Source organism: Salmo trutta, chromosome 23 (genome assembly GCF_901001165.1).
Source record: "Salmo trutta chromosome 23, fSalTru1.1, whole genome shotgun sequence".
In the NCBI taxonomy this organism is placed as follows: domain Eukaryota; kingdom Metazoa; phylum Chordata; class Actinopteri; order Salmoniformes; family Salmonidae; genus Salmo; species Salmo trutta.
In genome coordinates, this window is record NC_042979.1 from 29922844 (window position 1) to 29946669 (window position 23826).

The 23826-nt window shown below is 43.4% G+C and overlaps 2 protein-coding genes and 1 pseudogene across 3 annotated transcripts; 1 reads left to right on the plus strand and 2 right to left on the minus strand.

The window, feature by feature from the left end:
* Window positions 1–897: 897 nt before the first annotated feature.
* On the minus strand, window positions 898–3441 carry LOC115159764 (astacin-like metalloprotease toxin 4). The gene is made up of 6 exons (XM_029709800.1): window positions 3232–3441; window positions 3008–3122; window positions 2696–2868; window positions 1675–1756; window positions 1274–1395; window positions 898–1162 (listed from the first exon to the last, which is right to left on the minus strand). Exons 1-6 carry the CDS (start codon window positions 3329–3331, stop codon window positions 1158–1160), a joined length of 597 nt encoding a protein of 198 aa, XP_029565660.1. The 5' UTR covers window positions 3332–3441; the 3' UTR covers window positions 898–1157.
* Window positions 3442–5904: 2463 nt separating this feature from the next.
* Window positions 5905–7252, plus strand: LOC115160235 (zinc finger CCHC domain-containing protein 9-like; annotated as a pseudogene).
* Window positions 7253–8130: 878 nt separating this feature from the next.
* On the minus strand, window positions 8131–19765 carry LOC115159765 (acetyl-coenzyme A thioesterase). Of its 2 annotated transcripts, none has more exons than XM_029709802.1 (12): window positions 19193–19765; window positions 18447–18516; window positions 18311–18371; window positions 17980–18223; window positions 15496–15655; window positions 15234–15353; window positions 14864–15134; window positions 14027–14110; window positions 11079–11212; window positions 10871–10999; window positions 10629–10755; window positions 8131–8571 (listed from the first exon to the last, which is right to left on the minus strand). In XM_029709802.1, the coding sequence occupies exons 1-12, from the start codon at window positions 19518–19520 to the stop codon at window positions 8431–8433; spliced, it is 1869 nt and encodes a 622-aa protein (XP_029565662.1). In that variant the 5' UTR covers window positions 19521–19765; the 3' UTR covers window positions 8131–8430. The 2 variants fall into 2 exon arrangements, with proteins under 2 accessions (XP_029565662.1, XP_029565661.1); XM_029709801.1 differs by having other exon boundaries at window positions 15496–15673; window positions 19193–19761.
* Window positions 19766–23826: the final 4061 nt, after the last annotated feature.

Below are 23826 nucleotides of genomic sequence, written 5' to 3' on the forward strand. Positions count from 1 at the left end.
CAATTGGCATGCTGACTGCAGGAAGGCCCACCAGAGCGGTTGCTAGAGAATTTAATGTTCATGTCTCTACCATAAGCTGCCTCAAACATCGTTTTAGAGAAGTAACCACGCTGGCTACTATTTCTGTCTAATAATGCCCCTTGCGGGGACAAACTCATTCTGATTGGCTGGGCCTGGCTGCAAGTGGTTGAGCCCTCCAAGGCCCACCCCATGGCTGCACCCTTGCACTGTCATGTGAAATCCATAGATTAGGGACTAATGAATTCATTTCAATTGACTAACTTCCTTATATGGACTGTAACGCAGTCAATTCTTTGAAGTTACGTTTATATTGGCCTCCCGAGTGGCGCAGAGGTCTGAAGCACTGCATCTCCGTGCAAGAGGCGTCACCACAGTCCCTGGTTTGAGTCCAGGCTGCATCACATTCGGCCGTGATTGGGAGTCCCATAGGGCGGCTCACAATTGGCCCAGGGTCATCCGGGTTTGGCAGTCATTGTAAATAAGAATTTGTTCTTAACTGACTTGCCTAGTTAAAAAAACAAATATGTTTAGTCTTCCTTGCTAAAAGGTGAGCCACTTTCATGCTACCGGTTATCCTGAGTTGAGCTCACCAACTCCTCAAACCTGTTTCATAGTACACCCTCCTAGAGGGCGACATTCAGATTTTGGTGAATCTATGAGCCCTGCTGTCTAAGTCCTGAGTTACAGCGTCATCGTTTTTAAATAATTTGTTGCCTAGCTAGTCGGCCAAGTTTAATTAAGGTATAAATCACCATTCATTTAAGTCGTTTCTCCTGGTACACTAGATCTACTTCCTCTCTGATCCCACCTTGGGATGTATGATGAGCATAGCTGAGAAGGTCCATTCTAGAATGAAACAGAACACTGCAAGCAACATCACACTGACTGGATTCTTTTCAGTCTAGGTCATTTTATTTATTGCCAAGACAAGTGCAGTGGTATAGGCCTAATTCAAGGCAGCAAGAGCACACAGGAGAACTAAAACCACCGCCTGCAGCCAGACACACGTATAATACATCAGGAAGCTTTAAGGGACTTGTCCAACTTATTCATTGTTGTGAAGAGAAGTTAGGATGTCAGTGCCATTTGTGTTGGAATCTTCTTCCATGGTGTAATAAATGCTAAACTGTGCATTGTTATTCTGGGAAAGACGGGACAGGAACATGGTTAGAATACAGTGTGATAACGACTGCATTTACAAAGGCAGCCCAATTCTGATCTTTTTCCTGTCTGTGTGCGCACACGTCTTTACCACATTGATAGAGTTTGTTAAGGCGTGCTATGTCCAGGGGGCTCAGGTGATTTCTCTGTCCAATCTGGACTCCACTCTTCTTGGAGTCAATAGTGGGGTTCCGGTTTGATGAGAAGTAGTACCTGCCGGGAGAAAGCCAACAATGGGGTATTTGAGGAAATGCTACTTTAACACAAAGACTGCATCACAATGTCACCCTATTCCCAATATAGTGCACCTAGTTTGACCAGAGCCCAGGTCAAAAGTAGTGACTTAAATAGGGAGCCATTTGGGACGCACAGAGAAATGTTACTGGAGCTGGATACTGTACAACTCATCTTTACTTATTGCTAGCAGTTTAAAAACAAGGCGAGTAAAATTAAGACTTCATTGGGAATAAGGAGGAGAGGAGTGTGACTGACATTCCGTAGTGCATTATGGAGTCGTAGTCATAGGGCAGGTCCTGAGTGTCTCCTTCCTTCACCTTAAAGTTATCTTCTTTTCCTGGAAGTTAAGAGTTACAAGAGGCAGATGTGACTGGTGGACACTGCTGGGTGTGATTGCGATATAGGGGAATGAAAGTGGAAATCCAGACAAGTTGTTGATGGAAACCATTAAGGTGAACCTCTAGCAGGAGGAAACTCTACACCATTCAAGGCATGACTATTGCATCTTACCTAATGAAACCCATAGCGGGTGGCCTTCAAGTTCAAGAGCTTACATGTTATCCCAGGATACCCATTACGGGTGGCAACTGTAGATGACAATGTAGTGTTATTCATGTAAGGGGAATTTAACGAACAAGGTGGCTGCGTTCACACCAGGGGAAATTCGCAGGAGTTAACAAATTTAGTTAAATTCCACATAATTGGAAATTAGCCTATGAAATACATAGTATTGGTTTCAAACTGAAGAACGCTGATGGTTACAGAACTGGTGCTGTGAGATTAGGATATCAGGATTCAAGGTTGCTATGATATTAGGCTATCAGGACCTGCTTAGACAAAGCAATTTTAACAGTAGAGAACAGGGTTGCAATGTATGGGGAAATTAATGGCTGCAGTATTGCCGTTATAATGAGTACATGATAAATGGAACGTTTAGGCATGAATATATGAACGCCTGTATTCTTATTTTAAGCTAATGTTGTTCTGTCCTTGTGGGGTACTGTATATTTTTGTTATGTAGTGTGTCATGTTGTCTGGACCCCAGGAAGAGCAGCTGCTGCTGCTGCTTTAGCAGTACCTAATAAAATACTACATGTCAATAGCTATTCTATACGGTCTTCACTCCAGACCACAAAAAGCTGAACCAGGTGTGCTAGTGTTGGGCTGGTACAAAAGCCTGCACACTGCAGCTCTTCATGGGACAAGTTGACCAGCCCTGCCCCTGGTCCACATGCAATGCCCGTGAGGTGGTTTAGCATGTGTTGGTGTGAGTTACCTGAGACCACGTTGTCCCACTGTATGGTGACGAATTGGTCACGGTCTGGCCGTGTGTGCTCGTGGTGCAGGCCCAGGGCATGCATCAGCTCATGACACAGGTTCCCCACGTTACAGGCTCTACCGAAGTACAGAGGCTGGGCCCCGCCCTGAAAACCTACATACGACGCACAGCTAGAGTTAAGGGAAGAAAGAAAGGTGAGAGGGGATATGACAGGAAGAGAGAAAAATAAAGGAAAATGAAGGAGAGGTTGTGAGTTAACTAAACTGCTGGGAAGGAGAGAGTGTGTTAATGTGACCATTTTGGACTCACCCTGTCCCAGAGATGAACTCTATGTAGTTCATCTCATTGGTGTATTCGTGGAAGAGGATACACGTCTGGTCTGAAATCATCTTGAACGCTGCTAGCATAGTTTCCTTTCTGTCCACTGTGGGGATCAGAGACAATTTACCATTAGACGGTGCATATCATTCTCACTGTATTAGAAAACATCTAGTGTTACAGTGTTCATCTCTCCTACTGTATTCGACACTCACTCAGATCATCATTGATCTTGTAGGGGATAGAAGTGACGCCTTCATTCTCAGGCCAAAGTGACTTCACAGCTAATCGGTCTTCCTGTAGGACAAAACACATAGTCTTAAATCCAGCTGTCGCTACAGAGTATAGGCCTCAGATTAAAATGGTTATTTCAGTGTTTCCCCTAGGAATTCTTTACAATTCTAAAATGGTAAAACTATTTCAAAGTAAACTTAAATGACTAAAACCAGACTAAGTATGTAGAAAAGATAATGGAGCAATATACACAGTGTACTTTCCATGACAGACTGACCAGGTGAATGCTATGATCCTTATTGAGGTCACCTGTTCAATCAGTGTATATGAAGGGGAGGAGGCCGGTTAAAGGAGGATTGTTAAGCCCAGAGGGTGAATGGGCAGGACAAAATATTGAAGTACCTTTGAACAGGGTATGGTAGTAGGTGCCAGGCTCACCAGTTTGAGTGTGTCAAGAAGTGCAACGTTGCTGGGTATTTCACACACAGTTCCCCCCCCCCCCCCCATGTCCATGTGTGTGTGAAGAATGGTCCACCACCCAAAGGACATCCAGCCAATGGCAGGCCAGTGGTCGAAAATTGGTGGCACGAATTGTGCAGAGCAACAGACGGGCTACAGTTAGTCAATTGACAGTCCAGTACAACATTTGTGCCCTAAGACAATAAAAATGCACAACTCCTAGTACCTTGACACAAATGGGGTATGGCAGCCGACAACCTTAGAGTTCCACTTCTTTCAGCAAATAACTTGATGCAGTGGACACAGGAGAACTGGAAAGACATCTGCTCTAATGAATCCCGTTTTCTGCAATTTCACGCTGATTGGAAGACTAGGGTATGGAGTAAACCACATGCATCCATCATGCCGTGAGTCAACATTGCAGGCTGGTGAGAGGCAGTGTGACGCGTTTTCACGGCACACATTGGGCCCCATGATAAAAGTGGAGCAACGTTTGAATGCCACAGGATATCTGAACATAATTGAAAACCAGGTGCATCCCTTCATGGCAGCAGTGTATCCATCTGTGAATGGATTTTTTCAGCAGGATAATGCCCCATGCCACAAGGCCAGGATTGTCCAGGAATGGTCCCACAAACACGACAGTGAATTCAGCTTAGTGCAGTGGCCTGCCCAGTCACCAGATCTCAATCCAATTAAGCATCTGTGGGATGAGATGAAACGAGCCATTTCAGATGGGCACAACGGTGGGAAGCATTGGGGAAATCATGGGGCCAGAATTCCTGTGGAACGCTTGACATCTTGTAGAGTCCATGCCCTGACGAATTGAGGCTTTTCTGAGGGCAAAGGAGGGTGCAACTCAATATTAGGTGTTCCTAATGTTTTGTAAACTATATTTTAAGATCGTCACCAAAAAAAATAAAACCGTGCCATTGGCAACGCCCACTACGATTAAATTGAGATTGTCGTCACTGGCTGACACACAAATCTATTATTTTCATGACTCACTGTGCAATAGTGTTTAACATTCATTTTGAATGACTACGTCATCTCTGTACCCCACACATACAATTATCTGTCTCAGACAAGCAGTGAATTTCAAACATATTCAACTGCAACGACCAGGGAGGTTTTCAAATAACTCGCAAAAGGCACCTATTGGTTGATGAGTAAAAAAAAAAATGTATAAAGCAGACATTGAATTTCCCTTCGAGCATGGTGAAGTTAATAATTACACTTTGGATGGTGTATCAATACACCCAGTCCCTACAAAGATACAGGTGTCCTTCCTGAATCAGTTGCAGGAGAAAAAGGAAACCGCTCAGGGATTTCACCATGAGCCCACTGGTGACTTTAGTGGCTGTGATAGGACAAAACTGAGAATGGAACAACATTGTAGTTACTCTACTAACCTGATTGACAGTGAAAAGGAAGCCTGTATAGAATACAATTCCAAAACATGCATCCTGTTTGCAACAAGGCACTAAAGTAATACTGCAAAAAACATCAAAGCAATTCTCTTTTTGTCTTGAATACAAAGTGTATTCAAATACAGGCAAATCCAATAGATTATTGAGTACCACTTCAAATTTTCAAGCAGTGGTGGAGGCATCATGTTATGGGTATGCTTGTAATCATTGCGGACTGGGGAAGTTTCAGGATAAAAAAAAAATTAAAAAAAATGGAATGAGCTAAGCAAGGTCCTAGAGGAAATCCTGGTTTAGTCTGCTTTCCACCAGACACTGGGAAAATAATTCACCTTTCAGCAGGATAATAACCTAAAACACAAGGGCAAATCTGCACTGGAGTTGCTTGAATAGTTTTGAGCAGAATTTAAGTGGGCAAGTGTTGCACAATCCAGGTGTGGAAATTAAGCAAACTATTAGACTTTTAGCAACCAAGAAAGATGGAGCGATTTCTGCATAGTGCAACTTTAAGAAAAATATAATAAGAAAAACATTATTATTTCTCAAAAGTAGTGCACTGGGCCTTTACTCGTGGACCGATATAGCCATCCGTAGCGTGGGCAAAAAAAAATCTAAACAGCAGGTTCGAGTCCCAGTCGGGGCTACACCAATAATTCATTACATTGTACTATAGGACATAGTGACACACAACCTCTCCCATCTCTTCATTCCTTCTTTCTTATCTCTCTCTCACCCTCTGTCTGTCTGTCTCCCCCTCTCCATCTGTGTTTTAACTGTAGGAAGCCTGGCTACGGATTGGCTGACTGTCCGGAGGCGGACAGAGACAGGAGATGGGAAGGGACATCTGCTACCACTGTGGATCCACTGAACACGAGATCTAAAGCTGCCATGCTAAAATAGACCCAGCCCTGGATGTGTGCCTCAATAAACTGTCGTACTATCGTATGAGAAGGAAAAAGAGAGAAGGGGGGGCTTAAGAAGGGAGAGATATAAGAGGGAGAGAGTGTGTATCCATCAGTGTGTTGTTTGTTGTACCTATGTGTGTGTGTCTGAGACGAATGGTAGAATCGTGTGCTGTTTTGTTGCAGCTCCTGACTCATTTGTGATCTCCCTCTCTCAGGTGAATGCCCGTATGCCAAGAGTTTCATCTGTAGTAAGACTGGTCACATGTCCAGGTCCTACCCAGACATCCCCAAAGGACTATACACCGCAGGTGCAGTAGTCACACACACACACACACACACACACACTCACACTCTCACAGTACTAAACAATGCAAATACATCAAACAGACAATCCATAACATTGTCTCTTCTCCTTATCTGTAGAAGGATGTTGTCTTTTGTGTGGTTCAGTAGAACACTTCCAGAAGGATTGTCCTGAGCACCAGGCTGCATGTTAGTAACGTATTCTACATGAGACTATACAATATATTTCTCTCTGAATATCCCTCTTGTCAGTTCTATACAATATATTTCTATCTGTATGTCCTTCTTGTCTGTTCTATTTCATCTATTTCTATCTGAAAGTTCTGTACAGTTTCTGTCCTTAATGCACTCCAAGATGTTACTTGACTGACGTGTGTTTGTCCAATACCCCTGTAGCTAACCAAGTGACCTTGGGCTGGCTGTTCAATAACATGAGTGCTGACCATGAGGAAGTGCATGTGCCTGTGAAGAAACTCCCTCCCAAACAGGCCAAGTTAGTGGTCTTCTGACCTGCCAATCAACCCAAAGGACTCACCAGATTGGACAGGACTGACTAGCACAGAGCAGACTGCACATCCCAGGACTAACTCCATGAAGGTCACTGTTCTCGCTCAGAGCTTTAAAAAGAACAACATCCACAGATCCATAGTCAGTGGAAATGGATAGCTTCTGAAAGAGTTCTCTGTATTCTCACACCGTGGACTCTGTGTATTTGGAATGTATATGATTCATATGGATGGGACTAGACTAGATTAGACTGGAGACTGTGGTGTGCTGTACACCAGCTAACAGGGGTGTGTTCAGTTCAATTTAAACATTTGCTATGTTCCGTAATGGCTTGTATAGTCCACAGTGTCTTCTGATCCCTCCTGTCTCAGCCTCCAGTATTTATGCTGCAGTAGTTTATGTCGGGGGGCTAGGGTCAGTCTGTTACATCTGGAGTATTTCTCTTGTCTTATCCGGTGTCCTGTGTGAATTTAAATATGCTCTCTCTAATTCTCTCTTTCTCTCTTTCTTTCTTTCTTTCTCTCGGAGGACCTGAGCCCAAGGACCATGCCTCAGGACTACCTGGCATGATGACTCCTTGCTGTCCCCAGTCCACCTGGCCATGCTGCTGCTCCAGTTTCAACTGTTCTGCCTGCGGCTATGGAACCCTGACCTGTTCACCGGACGTGCTTGTTGCACCCTCGACAACTACTAGGATTATTATTATTTGACCATGCTGGTCATTTATGAACATTTTAACATCTTGACCATGTTCTGTTATAATATCCACCTGGCACAGCCAGAAGAGGACTGGCCACCCCTCATAGCCTGGTTCCTCTCTAGGTTTCTTCCTAGGTTTTTGGCCTTTCTAGGGAGTTTTTCCTAGCCACCGTGCTTCTTTCACATGCATTGCTTGCTGTTTGGGGTTTTAGGCTGGGTTTCTGTACAGCACTTTGAGATATCAGCTGATGTACGAAGGGCTATATAAATAAATTTGATTTGATTTGTACTGAACGACACATTTCCCCAAAACGTTCTTGAGCAGCCCGAGTAGTGCCTTGGTCTGATCTCACAGGAGAAGGAGAGGTGTGTTGGATCTATGTGAATGATATGATAAGTTCAACTGATATTCTGAATTTATTTTGTATATGATGAATTTCCTTTTAGTAAAGGAGTTAAACAGTCCCTCTATCCTCTCTTGTATCTAAAGATGTGTTTATGTCTGCTAGCCCTCTTTGTGTTTCCTGTTTAGTGATGTATTCTATCTCTTCCATCCCCAGCTGTCAAAGAGAAAAATCTAAGGTAAAACATATAGGTTTTATTTGTTATTTACAGAATAGGTTTTGTCATTATGAGTATCATTATGTTACTGTACATTACTCACATCAACATCTGAAATAGTTATAGAAAAATTCATGAAATAAGACCTACACCACATACATGAGCAAAATTTGCTCTGAATTGTTACATAATCGTCACAAATACATTTTGGGTAACTGTAAATGTAACACCTGTATTAGCAGCCATGGACATTTCTGTATTGTTAGAATCTGTGCTGCTGTGTCAGTTCACCATCATAGACTCTTGCTTAGTGTGTGAGTCAGAAGAGGGTAGTGATGAGGTCTCTCTCCAGGAAGGTGGTACATGCGCTAGCCGTCTCCTCCATAGACTTGGACCAGCCTGCCAGGTTACCTGCTACATACGGCAAAACACCTGACGTCACCTGGTTGTAGTAACACACCTGGAACACAAAATAAGACATGCACACCTGGTGTTAACACATTTTATATGAATTGTGAGGTCTATGGAGGGCTAATGAAGACGTGATGAAAGAGAACAAGTTATTATACTGTGCTTATTAACCCTATTAGTCCCGAGACCTCAGCAAAAATCAGATTTCATTTAAATTACTTTCATTTATCTGCATGACTTCCATTTATATTTAGCCTCACAATGAATTGTTTCACCATTTTCTTTTCAGGAAACTAGGGCTACAAGTAGAACCCAATTTGTAATAAACAGTTGAATTTTATTGACAAATGTCAATGAAAAATAAGATACGCCAAAGAAAAAAAACCTCTAAAAAAATGTTAAGAATGCTGTAAGTACAGATGGTTTACTCTGTGGGAAATGTATATCCTACTAGTGAGTGACACCTGTATGGAGTTTGTGACAGCAACTATGTGAGCTTATTGCAGTATTATAGACACTAGGTGGTGTGGGTAGGCAGCAACACATCTGCCACGCTGATCCTCAACACTGGAGCCCCTCAGGGGTGCGTGCTCAGTCCCCTCCTGTACTCCCTGTTCACCCACGACTGCATGGCCAGGCATGACTCCAACACCATCAATAAGTTTGCAGATGACACAACAGTGGTAGGCCTGATCACCAACAACAACGAGACAGCCTAAAGGGAGGAGGTCAGAGACCTGGCCGGGTGGTGCCAGAATAACAACCTATCCCTCAACGTAACCAAGACTAAGGAGATGATTGTGGACTACAGGAAATGGAAGACCGAGCACGCCCCCATTCTCATCGACGGGGCTGTAGTAGAGCAGGTTGAGAGCTTCAAGTTCCTTGGTGTCCACATCAACAAACTAGAATGGTCCAAACACACCAAGACAGTCGTGAAGAGGGCACGACAAAGCCTATTCCCCCTCAGGAAACTAAAAAGATTTGGCATGGGTCCTGAGATCCTCAAAAGGTTCTACAGCTGCAACATCGAGAGCATCCTGACCGGTTGCATCACTGCCTGGTACGGGAATTGCTCGGCCTCCGACCGCAAGGCACTACAGAGGGGAGTGCGTACGGCCCAGTACATCACTGGGGCTAAGCTGCCTGCCATCCAGGACCACCGCCGCCCACCACCCGCCAACCCCTCTTTTACGCTACTGCTACTCTCTCTTTATCATATATGCATAGTCACTTTAACAATATCTACATGTACATACTACCTCAATCAGCCCGACTAACCGGTGCCTGTATATAGCCTCGCTACTGTTATAGCCTCGCTACTGTTATTGTTTTTCTGAGTGACACGTTCATTATAGTAATTTGTTTGACCTGCTGGCCGCAATGAATTCTACAGCAGGATTGATAAGCGCACCTCCAGGTCAGTGGCTCTGGAGACGTGCTCTCACCAAGAACTGTCTGTTACATATGCGCGTAGGAAAATAGGCCATGCTGCAGGTAGCATAGAGAAGAAAAATACATGTTTAGAACTGATAATTGATCTCATGGTGCAAAAATGAATGCAATTAATTGATTATGGAACGTTATGATGGACACAGCTTTGTCGAACCAAAACATATACAGCCTCTGCTCAACAAACTCGAACTCGAGAATGAATCGTTTGGGGGGGTATCTGCAGTTCGCAAACGATATTGTGCTAATCACCCGCACAGCAGTCAAACAGTTGCATAACACCAAGAATCATTCACAATCTAGTCCTGTTGTGGCCGCAATTAGACCTTGTTTCAAAGGAATCAAGGAATAATCGTATATGTATGACTAGCAATCACATGTACAGAGTTTAAATCACAATTTTGCAAGACTGTCACAAATGACAGCGCCAATAAGCCTTTTCTGGTGAATGAGATGTGACTGAGAGGCTTGCGGAGTCATGACTCGAGGTTTCAGTTCATCGTTCGCCAGTAGGGGGTCTTGCATGCACTGGGTATTACTGAATCAAATGAACAAAATTAGTTTAAAGATTTGTTCTTTTAACTGAACGACTCAATAAGATCAGTCAGTAAAACGAGCCAAACTTCCCATCACTAGAGTGTGTGTCTGCCTCACCTTGCAGCTGTTGAGTCCCAGGCTGTGGATGAGGAAACCGGCACACTTGGCCTCGCTACGGAGGAAACCCTCCACAGGGGGAACTGTTGTCACAGTTACAGACCTCAGGGCCACCACATAGGGGTCACTGTAGAAGAAACACACATATAGTTACAGAAATCAGAATGATCACATAACCATCACCACTGTAGAAGACAGGAACACACACACACACACAAACATTATTCTGAAGGAAACCTTACCCGTCTTTGCAGGGCTGTCTCTTTGATAGCAGGAACACAAAGTCGCGGCTCTTGCCTCCATTGATAGGGGGGCATTTAATGTGATATACTGTCTCTTCCTCATCCGCCCTCTCCACCTCCTCACAGCTCCTACAGAAAGAAGGGGGTGTGAGAGATTAAAGGTTTAGTTAGTTTAATGAACATAAAGCTCTGTGTCGGTCATACTTACAGGTAGTGTTTGTCCCAAAGAGGTCGCAGCGTGAGGTCAGCCAGTAAGGTGAAGGCATGGAGGGCAGAGGTCATGACCTCCATCTGAACTTGGACACAAAGCAGCTCCACCTCCTCATGGACATACACAGCGACCTGGATACACAAACATACAACAGAGTAAGGACAACGTAAAAGAAAAATGGTGTCCAACTCCAAAAAGGACAGAGAATCTCCTTTTCATTTGTCATAAGAAACTAGCTCCCTGGTATACAGAAAATACCCAAGCTCTGAAGCAAGATTCCAGAAAATTGGAACGGAAATGGCGCCACACCAAACTGGAAGTCTTCCGACTAGCTTGGAAAGACAGTACCGTGCAGTATCGAAGAGCCCTCACTGCTGCTCGATCATCCTATTTTTCCAACGAATTGAGGAAAACAAGAACAATCCGAAATTTATTTTTGATACTGTCGCAAAGCTAACTAAAAAGCAGCATTCCCCTAGAGAGGATGGCTTTCACTTCAGCAGTAATAAATTCATGAACTTCTTTGAGGAAAAGATCATGATCATTAGAAAGCAAATTACGGACTCCTCTTTAAATCTGCATATTCCTCCAAAGCTCAGTTGTCCTGAGTCTGCACAACTCTGCCAGGACCTAGGATCAAGGGAAACACTCAAGTGTTTTAGTATTATATCTCTTGACACAATGATGAAAATAATCATGGCCTCTAAACCTTCAAGCTGCATACTGGACCCTATTCCAACTAAACTACTGAAAGAGCTGCTTCCTGTGCTTTGCCCTCCTATGTTGAACATAATAAATGGCTCTCTATCCACCGGATGTGTACCAAACTCACTAAAAGTGGCAGTGGCAGTGCATCTGTCCTCGTGCTCCTAGACCTTAGTGCTGCTTTTGATACCATCGATCACCACATTCTTTTGGAGAGATTGGAAACCCAAATTGGTCTACACAGACAAGTTCTGGCCTGGTTTAGATTTTATCTGTCGGAAAGATATCAGTTTGTCTCTGTGAATGGTTTGTCCTCTGACAAATCAACTGTACATTTCAGTGTTCCCCAAGGTTCCGTTTAAGGACCACTATTGTTTTCATTATATATTTGACCTCTTGGGGATGTCATTCAAAAACATAAATGTTAATTTTCACTGCTATGCGGATGACACAGCTGTACATTTTGATGAAACATGGTGAAGCCCCAAAATTGCCCTCGCTGGTAGCCTGTGTTTCAGACACAAGGAAGTGGTTTGCTGCAAACTTTCTACTTTTAAACTCGGACAAAAAATGAGATGCTTGTTCTAGGTCCCAAGAAACAAAGAGATCTTCTGTTGAATCTGACAATTAATCTTGATGGTTGTACAGTCGTCTCAAATAAAACTGTGAAGGACCTCGGCGTTACTCTGGACACTGATCTCTCTTTTGACGAACATATCAAGATTGTTTCAAGGACAGCTTTTTTCCATCTACGTAACATTGCAAAAATCAGACATTTTCGGTCCAAAATTGATGCAGAAAAATTCATCCACGCTTTTGTTACTTCTAGGTTAGACGACTGCAATGCTCTACTTTCCGGCTACCCGGATAAAGCACTAAATAAACTTCAGTTAGTGCCAAACACGGCTGCTAGAATCCTGACTAGAACCAAAAAATGTGATCATATTACTCAAGTGCTAGCCTCCCAACACTGGCTTCCTGTTAAGGCAAGGGCTGATTTCAAGGTTTTACTGCGAACCTACAAAGCATTACATGGGCTTGCTCCTACCTATCTTTCCGATTTGGTCCTGCCGTACATACCTACACGTACGCTATGGTCACAAGATGCAGGCCTCCTAACTGTCCCTAGAATTTCTAAGCAAACAGCTGGAGGCAGGGCTTTCTCCTATAGAGCTCAATTTTTATGGAATGGTCTGCCTACCCATGTGAGAGACGCAGACTCGGTCTCAACCTTTAAGTCTTTATCGAAGACTCATCTCTTCAGTAGGTCCTATGATTGAGTGTAGTCTGGCTCAGGAGTGTGAAGGTGAACGGAAAGGCACTGGAGCAACGAACCGCCCTTGCTGTCTCTGCCTGGCCGGTTCCTCTCTCTCCACTGGGATTCTCTGCCTCTAACCCTATTACAGGGGCTGAGTCACTGGCTTACTGGTGCTCTTCCATGCCGTCCCTAGGAGGGGTGCGTCACTTGAGTGGGTTGAGTCACTGACGTGGTCTTCCTGTCTGGGTTGGTGCCCCCCCTTGGGTTGTGCCGTGGCGGAGATCTTTGTGGGCTATACTTGGCCTTGTCTCAGGATGGTAAGTTGGTGGTTGAAGGTATCCCTCTAGTGGTGTGGGGCCTGTGCCCATGTCTGGGGGTATCATCAGATGGGGCCACAGTGTCTCCTGACCCCTCCTGTCTTAGCCTCCAGGATTTATGCTGCAGTAGTTTATGTCGGAGGGCTAGGGTCAGTCTGTTATATCTGGAGTATTTCTCCTGTCTTATCCGGTGTCCTGTGTGAATTTAAGTATGCTCTCTCTAATTCTTTCTTTCTTTCTCTCTCTCTTTCGGAGGACCTGAGCCCTAGGACCATGCCTCAGGACTACCTGGCATGATGACTCCTTGTTGTCCCCAGTCCACCTGGCCGTGCTGCTTCTCCAGTTTCAACTGTTCTGCCTGCGGCTATGGAACCCTGACCTGTTCACTGTGATAACTATTATTTGACCATGCTGGTCATTTATGAACATCTTGGACATGTTCTGTTATAATCTCCACCCGGCACAGCCTCTCTAGGTTTCTTCCTAGGTTTTGGCCTTTCTATGGAGTTTTTCCTAGTCACCGTGCTTCTACACCTGCATTGTTTGCTTGTTGGGGTTTTAGGCTGGGTTTCTGTACAGCACTTTGATATATCAGCTGATGTAAGAAGGGCTATATACAAAATTGCCATATAATGCCTCAGTTCATGCATTTGTGTGTTTCTTACTCTGTCACTGATGCTGCTGGCTTCCCAGTCTTGTTTCCCAGCCAGTACAGTCAGAGCTGCTACGTTGTTATAGCCCAGATACACCTGCAGGGGACGATAGGAGAGAGAGACAGTCAGCTGAGAAATAATGAGTGTATCTCAGCTTCAACCAACTTGTCTTCTGGCATGGCAGCTGTGGTAGAAAAAGTTCTCAATTGTCATACTTGACTAGAAGTAAAGATACCTTAATAGAAAATGAAAAATGAAAGTCACCCAGTAAAATACTACTTGAGTAAAAGTCTAAAAGTATTTGGTTTTAAATATACATAAGTATCAAAAGTAAAAGTATAAATGATTTCAAATTCCTTATATTAAGCAAACCAGAGTAATTTACAGATAGCCAGTGGCACACTCCAACATCCTTTACAAGCAAAGCATTTGTGTTTAGTGAGTATGCCAGATCAGAGGCAGTAGGGATGACCAGGGATGTTCCCTTGATAAGTGTGTGAATTCAGCCATTAATTCACTATCAATTTTAAAATACAATAATCCTGTCCTGCTCAGCATTCAAAATGTAACGAGTACTTTTGGGTGTTAGGAAAAATGTATGGAGTGAAAAGTACATTATGTTCTTTAGGAATGTAGTGAAGTAAAAGTAGTCAAAAATATAAATAGTCGTGTCAAGTACAAATACGCCCCAAAAATACTTAAGTAAAAATACTTTAAAGTACTACTTAAGTACTTTACACCACTGCATGGTAGCAATGTGGTTGAATGCAAGAACAGTCAGGTACCAAGGCTAGCTTAGCTAGAACAATGGGGGCTGGTAGTGTCATGTTCATTACATGGTTGTAGTACCTGGTTGCTTTTATCCCAGGGGACAGAGAGAGGAGCCTCCTCCTTACAGGATAGGATGTGCTTTCTAGCCATGCGTATTCTCTTCCTGACAATGGCAGACAGATATCTCCTCTCCCCGTCCTGGGTGGTGTATGTGACTTGGGGGAAGGCAGGTACGTCACCAGGTGTGTTAGCCAGCTGGTAGATGAGGAAGGCACTGTTGATGTGACGCGGTTTGTTCGCGGTCCACTCCTCACAGTTATAGGCCTCCACTCGGACACCTACCTCGATACTATACACACAGGCCCACACACATTTTAAATACTATGCCAATTACATTTCCATAGGATCCCATTATCTGAAAGGTAAGACAGATGACTAGACATGTTACCTGTTGTTAAATGTGTTGTTGACCACAGCCTTAAAGACCAGTCTGTCTCCTACAGAGGAGGGACCTCTGAAGCGGAACATGTCTACAGACCTCAGAGAGGGGAAGCAGCCACACAGACGACTGGAGAGAGAGAGACAGAGAGGGTTAGTAGGGTGTGTGTGCATGTGTGTGTGTGTGTGTGTGTGTGTGTGTGTGTGTGTGTGTGTGTGTGTGTGTGTGTGTGTGTGTGTGTGTGTGTGTGTGTGTGTGTGTGTACACCTACCTGGCTGCCACTGTGGCTGCGTTCTCCATCCAGGCCATGATCTGTCCCCTGAAGGTGTTGCCATGGTGATTAGCATGTGGAGGCAGTACCAGCTCGATGCTCTCTACACGCGTGAACTCTGTGGACACAGCAGACAGCGGGTCTCTCCTGCTACACACACCTGGAGAGGAATAGTTACCTGATGGGGAGGAACAGGTACAGACATGGGGATTAAAAAGAGATGCAATGACACGTCTAGTACAACTAATCACCAACTCAGCCCTCAGACAGACATGTAAGTTGCTTCATCATGTGGCTCTGACAGAGAGCCTTACACATAGATAACCCACTGGGCACACTGCGTCATTTCAACATGGATATTTGGGTAATGTTTGTTGAGACGTTGATCAATGAGATTACAACCTATATTCACCCACTCAAAAAGACAGCCAAAGGTTTGTTGAATTTCCAATGTGTTATCACTGCATTTTCAACCATTTAAAAGCGCAGCAAAGTTCAATTGGGAGTAAAATGTCAGATATTTAGTTTATTTATTCAACAGATTAATGTGTTATCACTGTACTTCATCTAATAGCACAACCAAATGATCTGGATTCCAGTTGAGATTACATTAAAAGTACATCATGGTGCAAGTGATCAATGCTGTTCGAGATATTGCGCAGATTATTACAGCAATTGTGAAGATCTCCACAGACCCGCTATCTTAAACTTGCATGAAATGTATGATTACATAAGATATGTATAGTCATAGTAACCTCAAAATGTGGCCATGCTACTCATTTTAAGGTTGAACGTTACATAACTTTAGGCTATTTGCTGTATTACAATAGTAGTATTGAATTGTGTTTGGTTGACAACGCAACCAAGTATTAACATTAAAAAGACATGTATCAACTGCTTGGATAGTTCCATCTGAGCCACCGTTATGTTTGGTTGAGTTGGAGACATGAATCTAATATAACATGTGTTAACTTATCAGCAAGTTAACACACTATTTATTGTATTTTAAAAGTGATAGGGAATTATGTTTGGTTGTCAACACATATAACGTCTGCTTGGATAGTTCCATCTGTGCCACTGACAGTCTGGCTTTAATTCCAGTTTGTCTACAAATTAATAATGAATTTGTTGGAGTCCCGTCTCCATCTCAACCAAAAATCTAAGTTACAGAATAGGACTAAATCAAATCAAACTCTAAATAAGCTTCAAATATAGTTTGATTTGATTTAGTCCTATTCTCTAACTTAGATTTTTGGTTGAGATGGAGACGTGACTCCAACATATAAATGATTAATTTGTAGACAAACTGTGGTACAGATGGAACTATCCAAGCAGAAGATACATCTCCTTCAAATGTTGATATATGGTTGCGTTGACAACAAAACACAATTCAATATCACTAAATATCATTATATTTTACATCAAGTTTGAAACCCTAGGCCTATTGTATTGTCTATTTTTAGTTGATTACTGGGTTCAATCAAACAATTCCTGTTGATGTCTTTGTAAATGCTATATAGGCTTAAATAGCATCATTGATGATTGATAAAGTGTGGTCACATTTCATTTGCTCTGTTACACCTACCCTTTGGAATGACTTTGATGGTAACAGTGAATCTATTTTGTTTTTAAGTGGATCTTTCAACAATCATTCTCACAATAGCACATTGGTAACAAATATAACAGCTGGGCTTAGTTAATACCTGGATGTGAGACCGACACAGCTGTAGATACATTTCCCAGTAGGGGGTGCTGCCCAGCCTATAGTTTTTTTCTGGATAGTGGATATAACTTAGAAAATCTGACATTGTTTTAAAAGTACAAATTCAACATAATTTATACAAGGTTTTTGTATTTTGAAATGTGGTTACCATGATGACATAATCCTGTGGTTGAAATTTCACCCTAACAACAGTTTACATTAAAAAAAAAAGTAATCAAACACATTTTTTTCCACATCACAACGTTGATTCAACCAGTTTGTGCCCAGTGGGTACAGTGTATCTGAAAAACAATGTGTTGGCTCTTCTCTTTGTGTTGGTGTGTATGGATGCCTTTCTCTGTCCTCTTGCTGACTCTTCGTCCTTTCCATCAGAGCACTGTACCAAACAAACTCTCTCTATCTCGCCTCTTTCTCAGCTACAAAAGGTATTTATTTGTTTATATTCGCCCATTGAAAATGAGTTCAAGGGGCAATTATAGTTCCTCTCAGAACAAGATAACCTAAGTCAAGATAACGACACAGATTAGGACACAATATCCCAGGCTGACACACACACACACACACACACACACACACACACACACACACACACACACACACACACACACACACACACACACACACACACACACACACACACACACACACACACACACACAAGAGAGAGAAATAGAGAGAGGGTTAGAGAGAGGTCTAGAAAGAGAGAGAAATACAGAGAGGGAGGTCTAGAGAGAGAGAGCGTGATAGACAGAGAGACTGACCGTTGGCTAGTGTGTGGTAGTCTTGTAGCAGGGTACTGAAGGTCTGTTCATTGTAAAGGCGAAGTCTTCGTCTCTCTGAGGCCAGAGAATGCTGCAGCTGCTCCTCTGCAGAACACAGATCCTCCACCGGCCGCAACAACACCTTCTGTGGTCCTGCTGGCTTTCCAACAAAGGTGGAGTAGGCCACACATACCAACCTCTCCACACGTTCCCTTACATCCTGCACTGACACACAGATTCCAACCTACACACACACACACAAAATGGTTATATTATACATTAAAATATATATAATAATTGTACATGTATGTGTGTGTGTGTGTGGTCTTACCTCCATGCTAGTGGTGAATGCTCTGTTGACTTTGGACTTGATGGTAATCACCTGACCAACCCTGCAAACAACATTAGAAATATTAAAAACGTTATATGCATTTGATTGATTGATTGACTGATTGATTGACGTGTACCTTCCAGTCTCCTCAAACTGGATGTCGTCCATGGATAGTGTCACACATGCCATCCCAGCATGACGCTCAGCTAAGGGACACACACAAACAAACACACTGTTATCTCACATTGTTAATCTTTATATTTACAGTATCTATGTTTCATCTCTCCAACTGGGGCCGAACTACAATTACAGTGACATGCCAATCCTCAACATCCTCATGGGGGATAACACAAATCTCTTTTTATATGTTATTGTGCACACACACACACACACACACACACACACACACACACACACACACACACACACACACACACACACACACACACACACACACGTAGGGGAATGTTAGTAGGTGAGGGGTCAGTGCACTGCTGTTACCCTGTCTGTCCAGCAATGGCCACTGAAGGTCAGCTCTGTCACACACACCCTACTTGGTGTGTGTGTGTGTGGGGGTGTGTGTGTGTGAGGTGGCAGACACTACCCCTGATGTCTAATCAGTTTCTATTCCTGAACTCTAACACTGTTCCTAGTCTCTATATTGTTACCATTTGCTCAGCATTTACACCAGAGGAAACTCTCCACCTGATATTTAGATACAGATGGGAATAGCAGTGGAAAGTTTCCATGAACTTTACATGTCTACTTTTCTGTCTTCTTTGCATGGAAACAGACACAAAGACACACACGTATGCACAGCCACATGCGCGCGCACACACACACACACACACACACACACACACATACACAGTATATACTGACCAGCGAGGCAGGCGATTGTGTCCATCCATTTAAGTAGCTGCCCAGCACTCAGGTCTCCTTGGTGATCTGCATGGCATGGCTGTATAGACTGGCACATCTGGACATCCATAGGAGCAGGGGTTTTCCCACGACATGAGCCCAGGAGAGGAGCAGCCTGAGCAGACCGATGCCTCTGGATCTCTTGGTCCTTATGGGGCTCCACAGGGCATGACCCCCGGTGTACACCCAGGCTCGGAGCATATTGAGTGGGCAAAGGGACAGGACCCTTCAGATCCTGGAGGTAGTGGTTGTCCAGAGTGAAGCCATTCTGGAGGCTTTGGGTCATCATGACCCTATTGCTTCTCTGAGTAAGTGCAGAGAAAATCAGTATACCAGCCTATCTGAGTCCCTGAGTGAGAGCAAGTGAGTGAGATGGCAGTGTAACACCACTCTGTCCCTCCCTCCTTCATCTGTAAATCTTATCTGTGGTAAATCTTATCTGCTGCTCTAAGCCCTATGACGTAAACACACACACCGTTACACACTGTGGCAATGAGTTTCAATCATAGTTCTCGCTCAATTTCATGACACACTCCGACATTGGGGGGTCTGGCAAGGGAGATGGAAAACTGGACAGGAAACTGTCACCAAACAGCGCCAAACTCAGTCATATGACATGACACACAATCCTCTACATTCCCGAGACTTGGCTGGTACACAGACGTGCGTGCGCACACACATACGTAACACACACTACAGATGGACTCTGACAGCCCGGTGTGCTGATATTATTGGTCTATTCCGGGGTCACGAGTATTATCTATCTGCAGACTGCAGTAACTACATGGGATGATTATAGCCTACCTTATCATGGAGTTTTAGGAGAAACAGAGAAAATTAAATCACACAGCTTGTTTTTTATTTTTTACATCCAACTTCGGATGCTAGCTAGCAAGCAGACCTCCTTGAAGATAGACCAAAGTATCAGCTATCACACCATGTAAAGGAACAACCTCCACATTTCTCTCATAAAATGCAACTAACTGTATTTATGTCAACCCGGTCAGACACCAAAAAGTCATAACATCTTTACAATTACTGTCCAACAAGTCTTTAAATGCCTTGATTATTTCATTCTAAAATTAGATTATTCAAATATGCAATACAATAAGGGGTCCTTATGGAATGGCTGACCTGCTCATTCCTGATTAATTTAGGATTTTAGACAAATCTGGTGGAGTAAACCAAATCTCCCAACACATCTTTTAGGAATCAACATTTTGAGAGAAATATTATTTAAAGTCAAATGGGACTATTGCAAGAAACTACATATGTACTACATATTCATGTTTCTGTTAACATCCATTATTGACAGGTTTTAGAATTTTAAACCCTTTTTGGGAGAGTTTGAAATTGGTATCCTTTGCTCCGGACAAGGGTATTTCCATGCATAGAGCCGACATGGAAATTAATAATATCACCAGTATTTTGAGAATATCCCCCAAAAATATTTTCCCTCATACATTCCCTTAAGTTAAAATGTTAAGCTCAAATAATGCAACAAAATATATATATTTTTTCAACTATAAACATTTTTCCCTGTCGGAAAAGGATTGTCCCAGCTTTCAAGAATCGCTGATCTAATTTCCTATTGGAAGCTATCTTTGTAAGTGGTGTTTCCTTCATTCATACAGATTTTTTATTCAAATTTGATACATTTATTAGCAGAGACCCTGAGATATGGAGTGTCATTCTAACTTGTATGGGACATGGTGCCATCAGTTGGACATTGCTTACTGAGAATGATTAGATCACTATATATACAAATGTATGTGGACACCCCTTCAAATGAGTTAATTCGGCTTTTTCAGCCACATCTGTTGCTGACAGGTGTATAAAATTTAGCACACAGCCATGCAATCTCCATAGGTAAACAGTGTAGAATGGCCTTACTGAAGAGCTCAGTGACTTTCAACATGGCACTGTCATAGGATGTCACCTTTACAACAAGTCAGTTCGTCAAATTTCTGCCCTGCTAGAGCTGCCCCGGTCAACTGTCAGTGCTGTTAATTTGAAGTGGAAACGTCTAGGAGCAGCAACGCGTAGTGGTAGACCACATAAGCTCACAGAACGGGACCGCCGACTGCTGAAGTGCGTCTGTCCTCGTTTGCAACACTCACTACCGAGTTCCAAACTGCCTCTGGAAGCAGCATCAGCACAATAACTGTTCGTCGGCAGTGACCAGTGGCATACAAGCCTAAGATCACCATGTGCAATGCCAAGCGTCGGCTGGAGTGGTGTAATGCTCGCTGCCATTGGACTCTGGAGCAGTGGAAATGTGTTCTCTGGAGTGATGAATCACGCTTCACCATCTGGCAGTCTGATGGACGAATCTGGGTTTGGCGGATGCCAGGAGAACGCTACCTGCCCCAATGCATAGTGCCAACTGTAAAGTTTGGTGGAGGAGGAACAATGGTCTGGGGTTGGTTTTCATGGTTTGGGCCCCTTAGTTCCAGTGAAGGGAAATCTTAACGCAACAGCATACAATGACATTCTAGACGATTCTGTGCTTCCAACTTTGTGGCAACAGTTTGGGGAAGGTCCTTCACTATTTCAGTATGACAATGCCCCGGTGCACAAAGCCAGGTCCATACAGAAATGGTTTGTCGAGATCGGTATGGAAGAAATTGACTGGCCTGCACAGAGCCCTGACCTCCACCCCATCGAACACCTTTGTGATGAATTGGAACGCCGACTGCGAGCCAGGGCTAATCGCCCAACATCAGTGCCCAACCTCACTAATGCTTAGCAATGTTCCAACATCTAGTGGAAAGCCTTGGCAGAAGAGTGGAGGCTGTTATAGTCATGTAGTGTATCTTCAATCTGCTGTTTGATCAGGAACTGGGTCAAGTGGGCAGGTTACCTCACTGGGCACACACTGGTCGAATCAACATAGTTTCCAAGTCATTTACACTGAAATTACGATGAAACAACGTGGACTAGATGTTGAATAGAGTATGTTCCCAGCGGGACAAAAGGTGCTCTTTGCTATCATCCAGGCCCCCGATCAAGATAGCAATAAAACAAACACTAGCTGTGGAATGACAAAGTCTGTGTTGTTAAATTATCTAGGCAAATTAATAAATGAAGGAATTCAATTCATTCATTCATCCTGAAAGATATATTAGTGAAACCACCTGTTGGGGACATTATCTGGAGGGATCGTGGAACTCCGTCAGTATAGCAGAAGGGGCAGTGTGGAACCGTCAAATCTGATTTGCGGAGGAGGAATGAGACAACAGCCAACGAGATCCCGGAGCCTTGGTAATAAACGTGTTTTGTTTTGAGAGTGCTCTTTTAGTTTGTTAAACTTTCTCAGAAACATTGAAAACCATGAACAGAATGGGCCTATTGCAACCATCGATGACTACCAGGTTATCGCCAGCTGATCTCTCCTTAATAAACAATCACAGAAAATCACCCGCACAGCTGATCTCATTTGCAACCTTTATTGTTGGCCATCATATTACCGTTCCCTAAAGCTGATGTCTGTGTTAACTTTTAAGTTCTGTTTTCAACCCCAATCTCTGTTATAACAAAAACTTGTTTGCCCCTCCCACAGCAGATCACTTGATGTCGCTCGGTGTCAAACAAGCTTGAAAGCATACCGCTTTTTGGAGAAAAAAACGATATTGCCTTCTCACTTCCAGGATTGTTGAACGTTGGTCAAACATTTTAAGGTTTACAATCTAGCCAGTTAGCTACATCAATGTAGAACCGCAATATTGCGACAAGAATACACAAAGCATGCATGCTAGCTAGCTACACTGAACAAAAATATAAATGCAATATGTAAAGTGTTGGTCCCAGGTTTCATGAGCTGAAATAAAACAAACCAGAAAGTTTCCATATTAACAAAAATATTATTTCTCTCAAATGTTCTGCACAAATTTGTTTACATCCCTGTTAGTGAGCAGTTCTCCTTTTCCAAGATAATGTATCCACCTGACAGGTGTGGCATATCAAGGAGCTGATTAAAAAGCATGATCATTACACAGGTGTGCCTTATGCTGCGGACAATAAAAGGCCACTCTAAAAAGTGCAGTTCTGTCACCCAACATATCTCAAGTTTTGAAGGAGTGTGCAATTGGCATGCTGACTGCAGAAATGTCCACCAGAGCTGTTGCCAGAGAATTAAATATTCCTTTCTGAACCATAAGCCGCCTCCAATGTTGTTTTAGAGAATTTAGCAGTACGTCCAACCGGCCTCACTACCTCAGACTCCATGTAACCACGCCAGCCCAGGACCTCCCCATCTGGCTTCTTCACCTGCGGGATCATCTGGGTCCAGCCACCCAGACAACTGATGAAACTGTGGGTTTGCACAACTGAAGAATTTCTGCAAAAACTGTCAGAAACCGTCTCAGGGAAGCTCATCTGTGTGCTCGTTCTCCTCACCAAGGTCTTGACCTGACTAGTTCAGCGTCGTGGGCAAATGCTCACCTTCGATGCTCACTGGCATGCTGGAGAAGCGTGCTCTTCTCGGATGAATCCCGGTTTCAACTGTACCGGGCACATGGCAGACAGAAACCGTTTCAGGGAAGGTCATCTGTGTGCTCGTTGTCCTTACCAGGGTCTTGACCTGACTGTAGTTC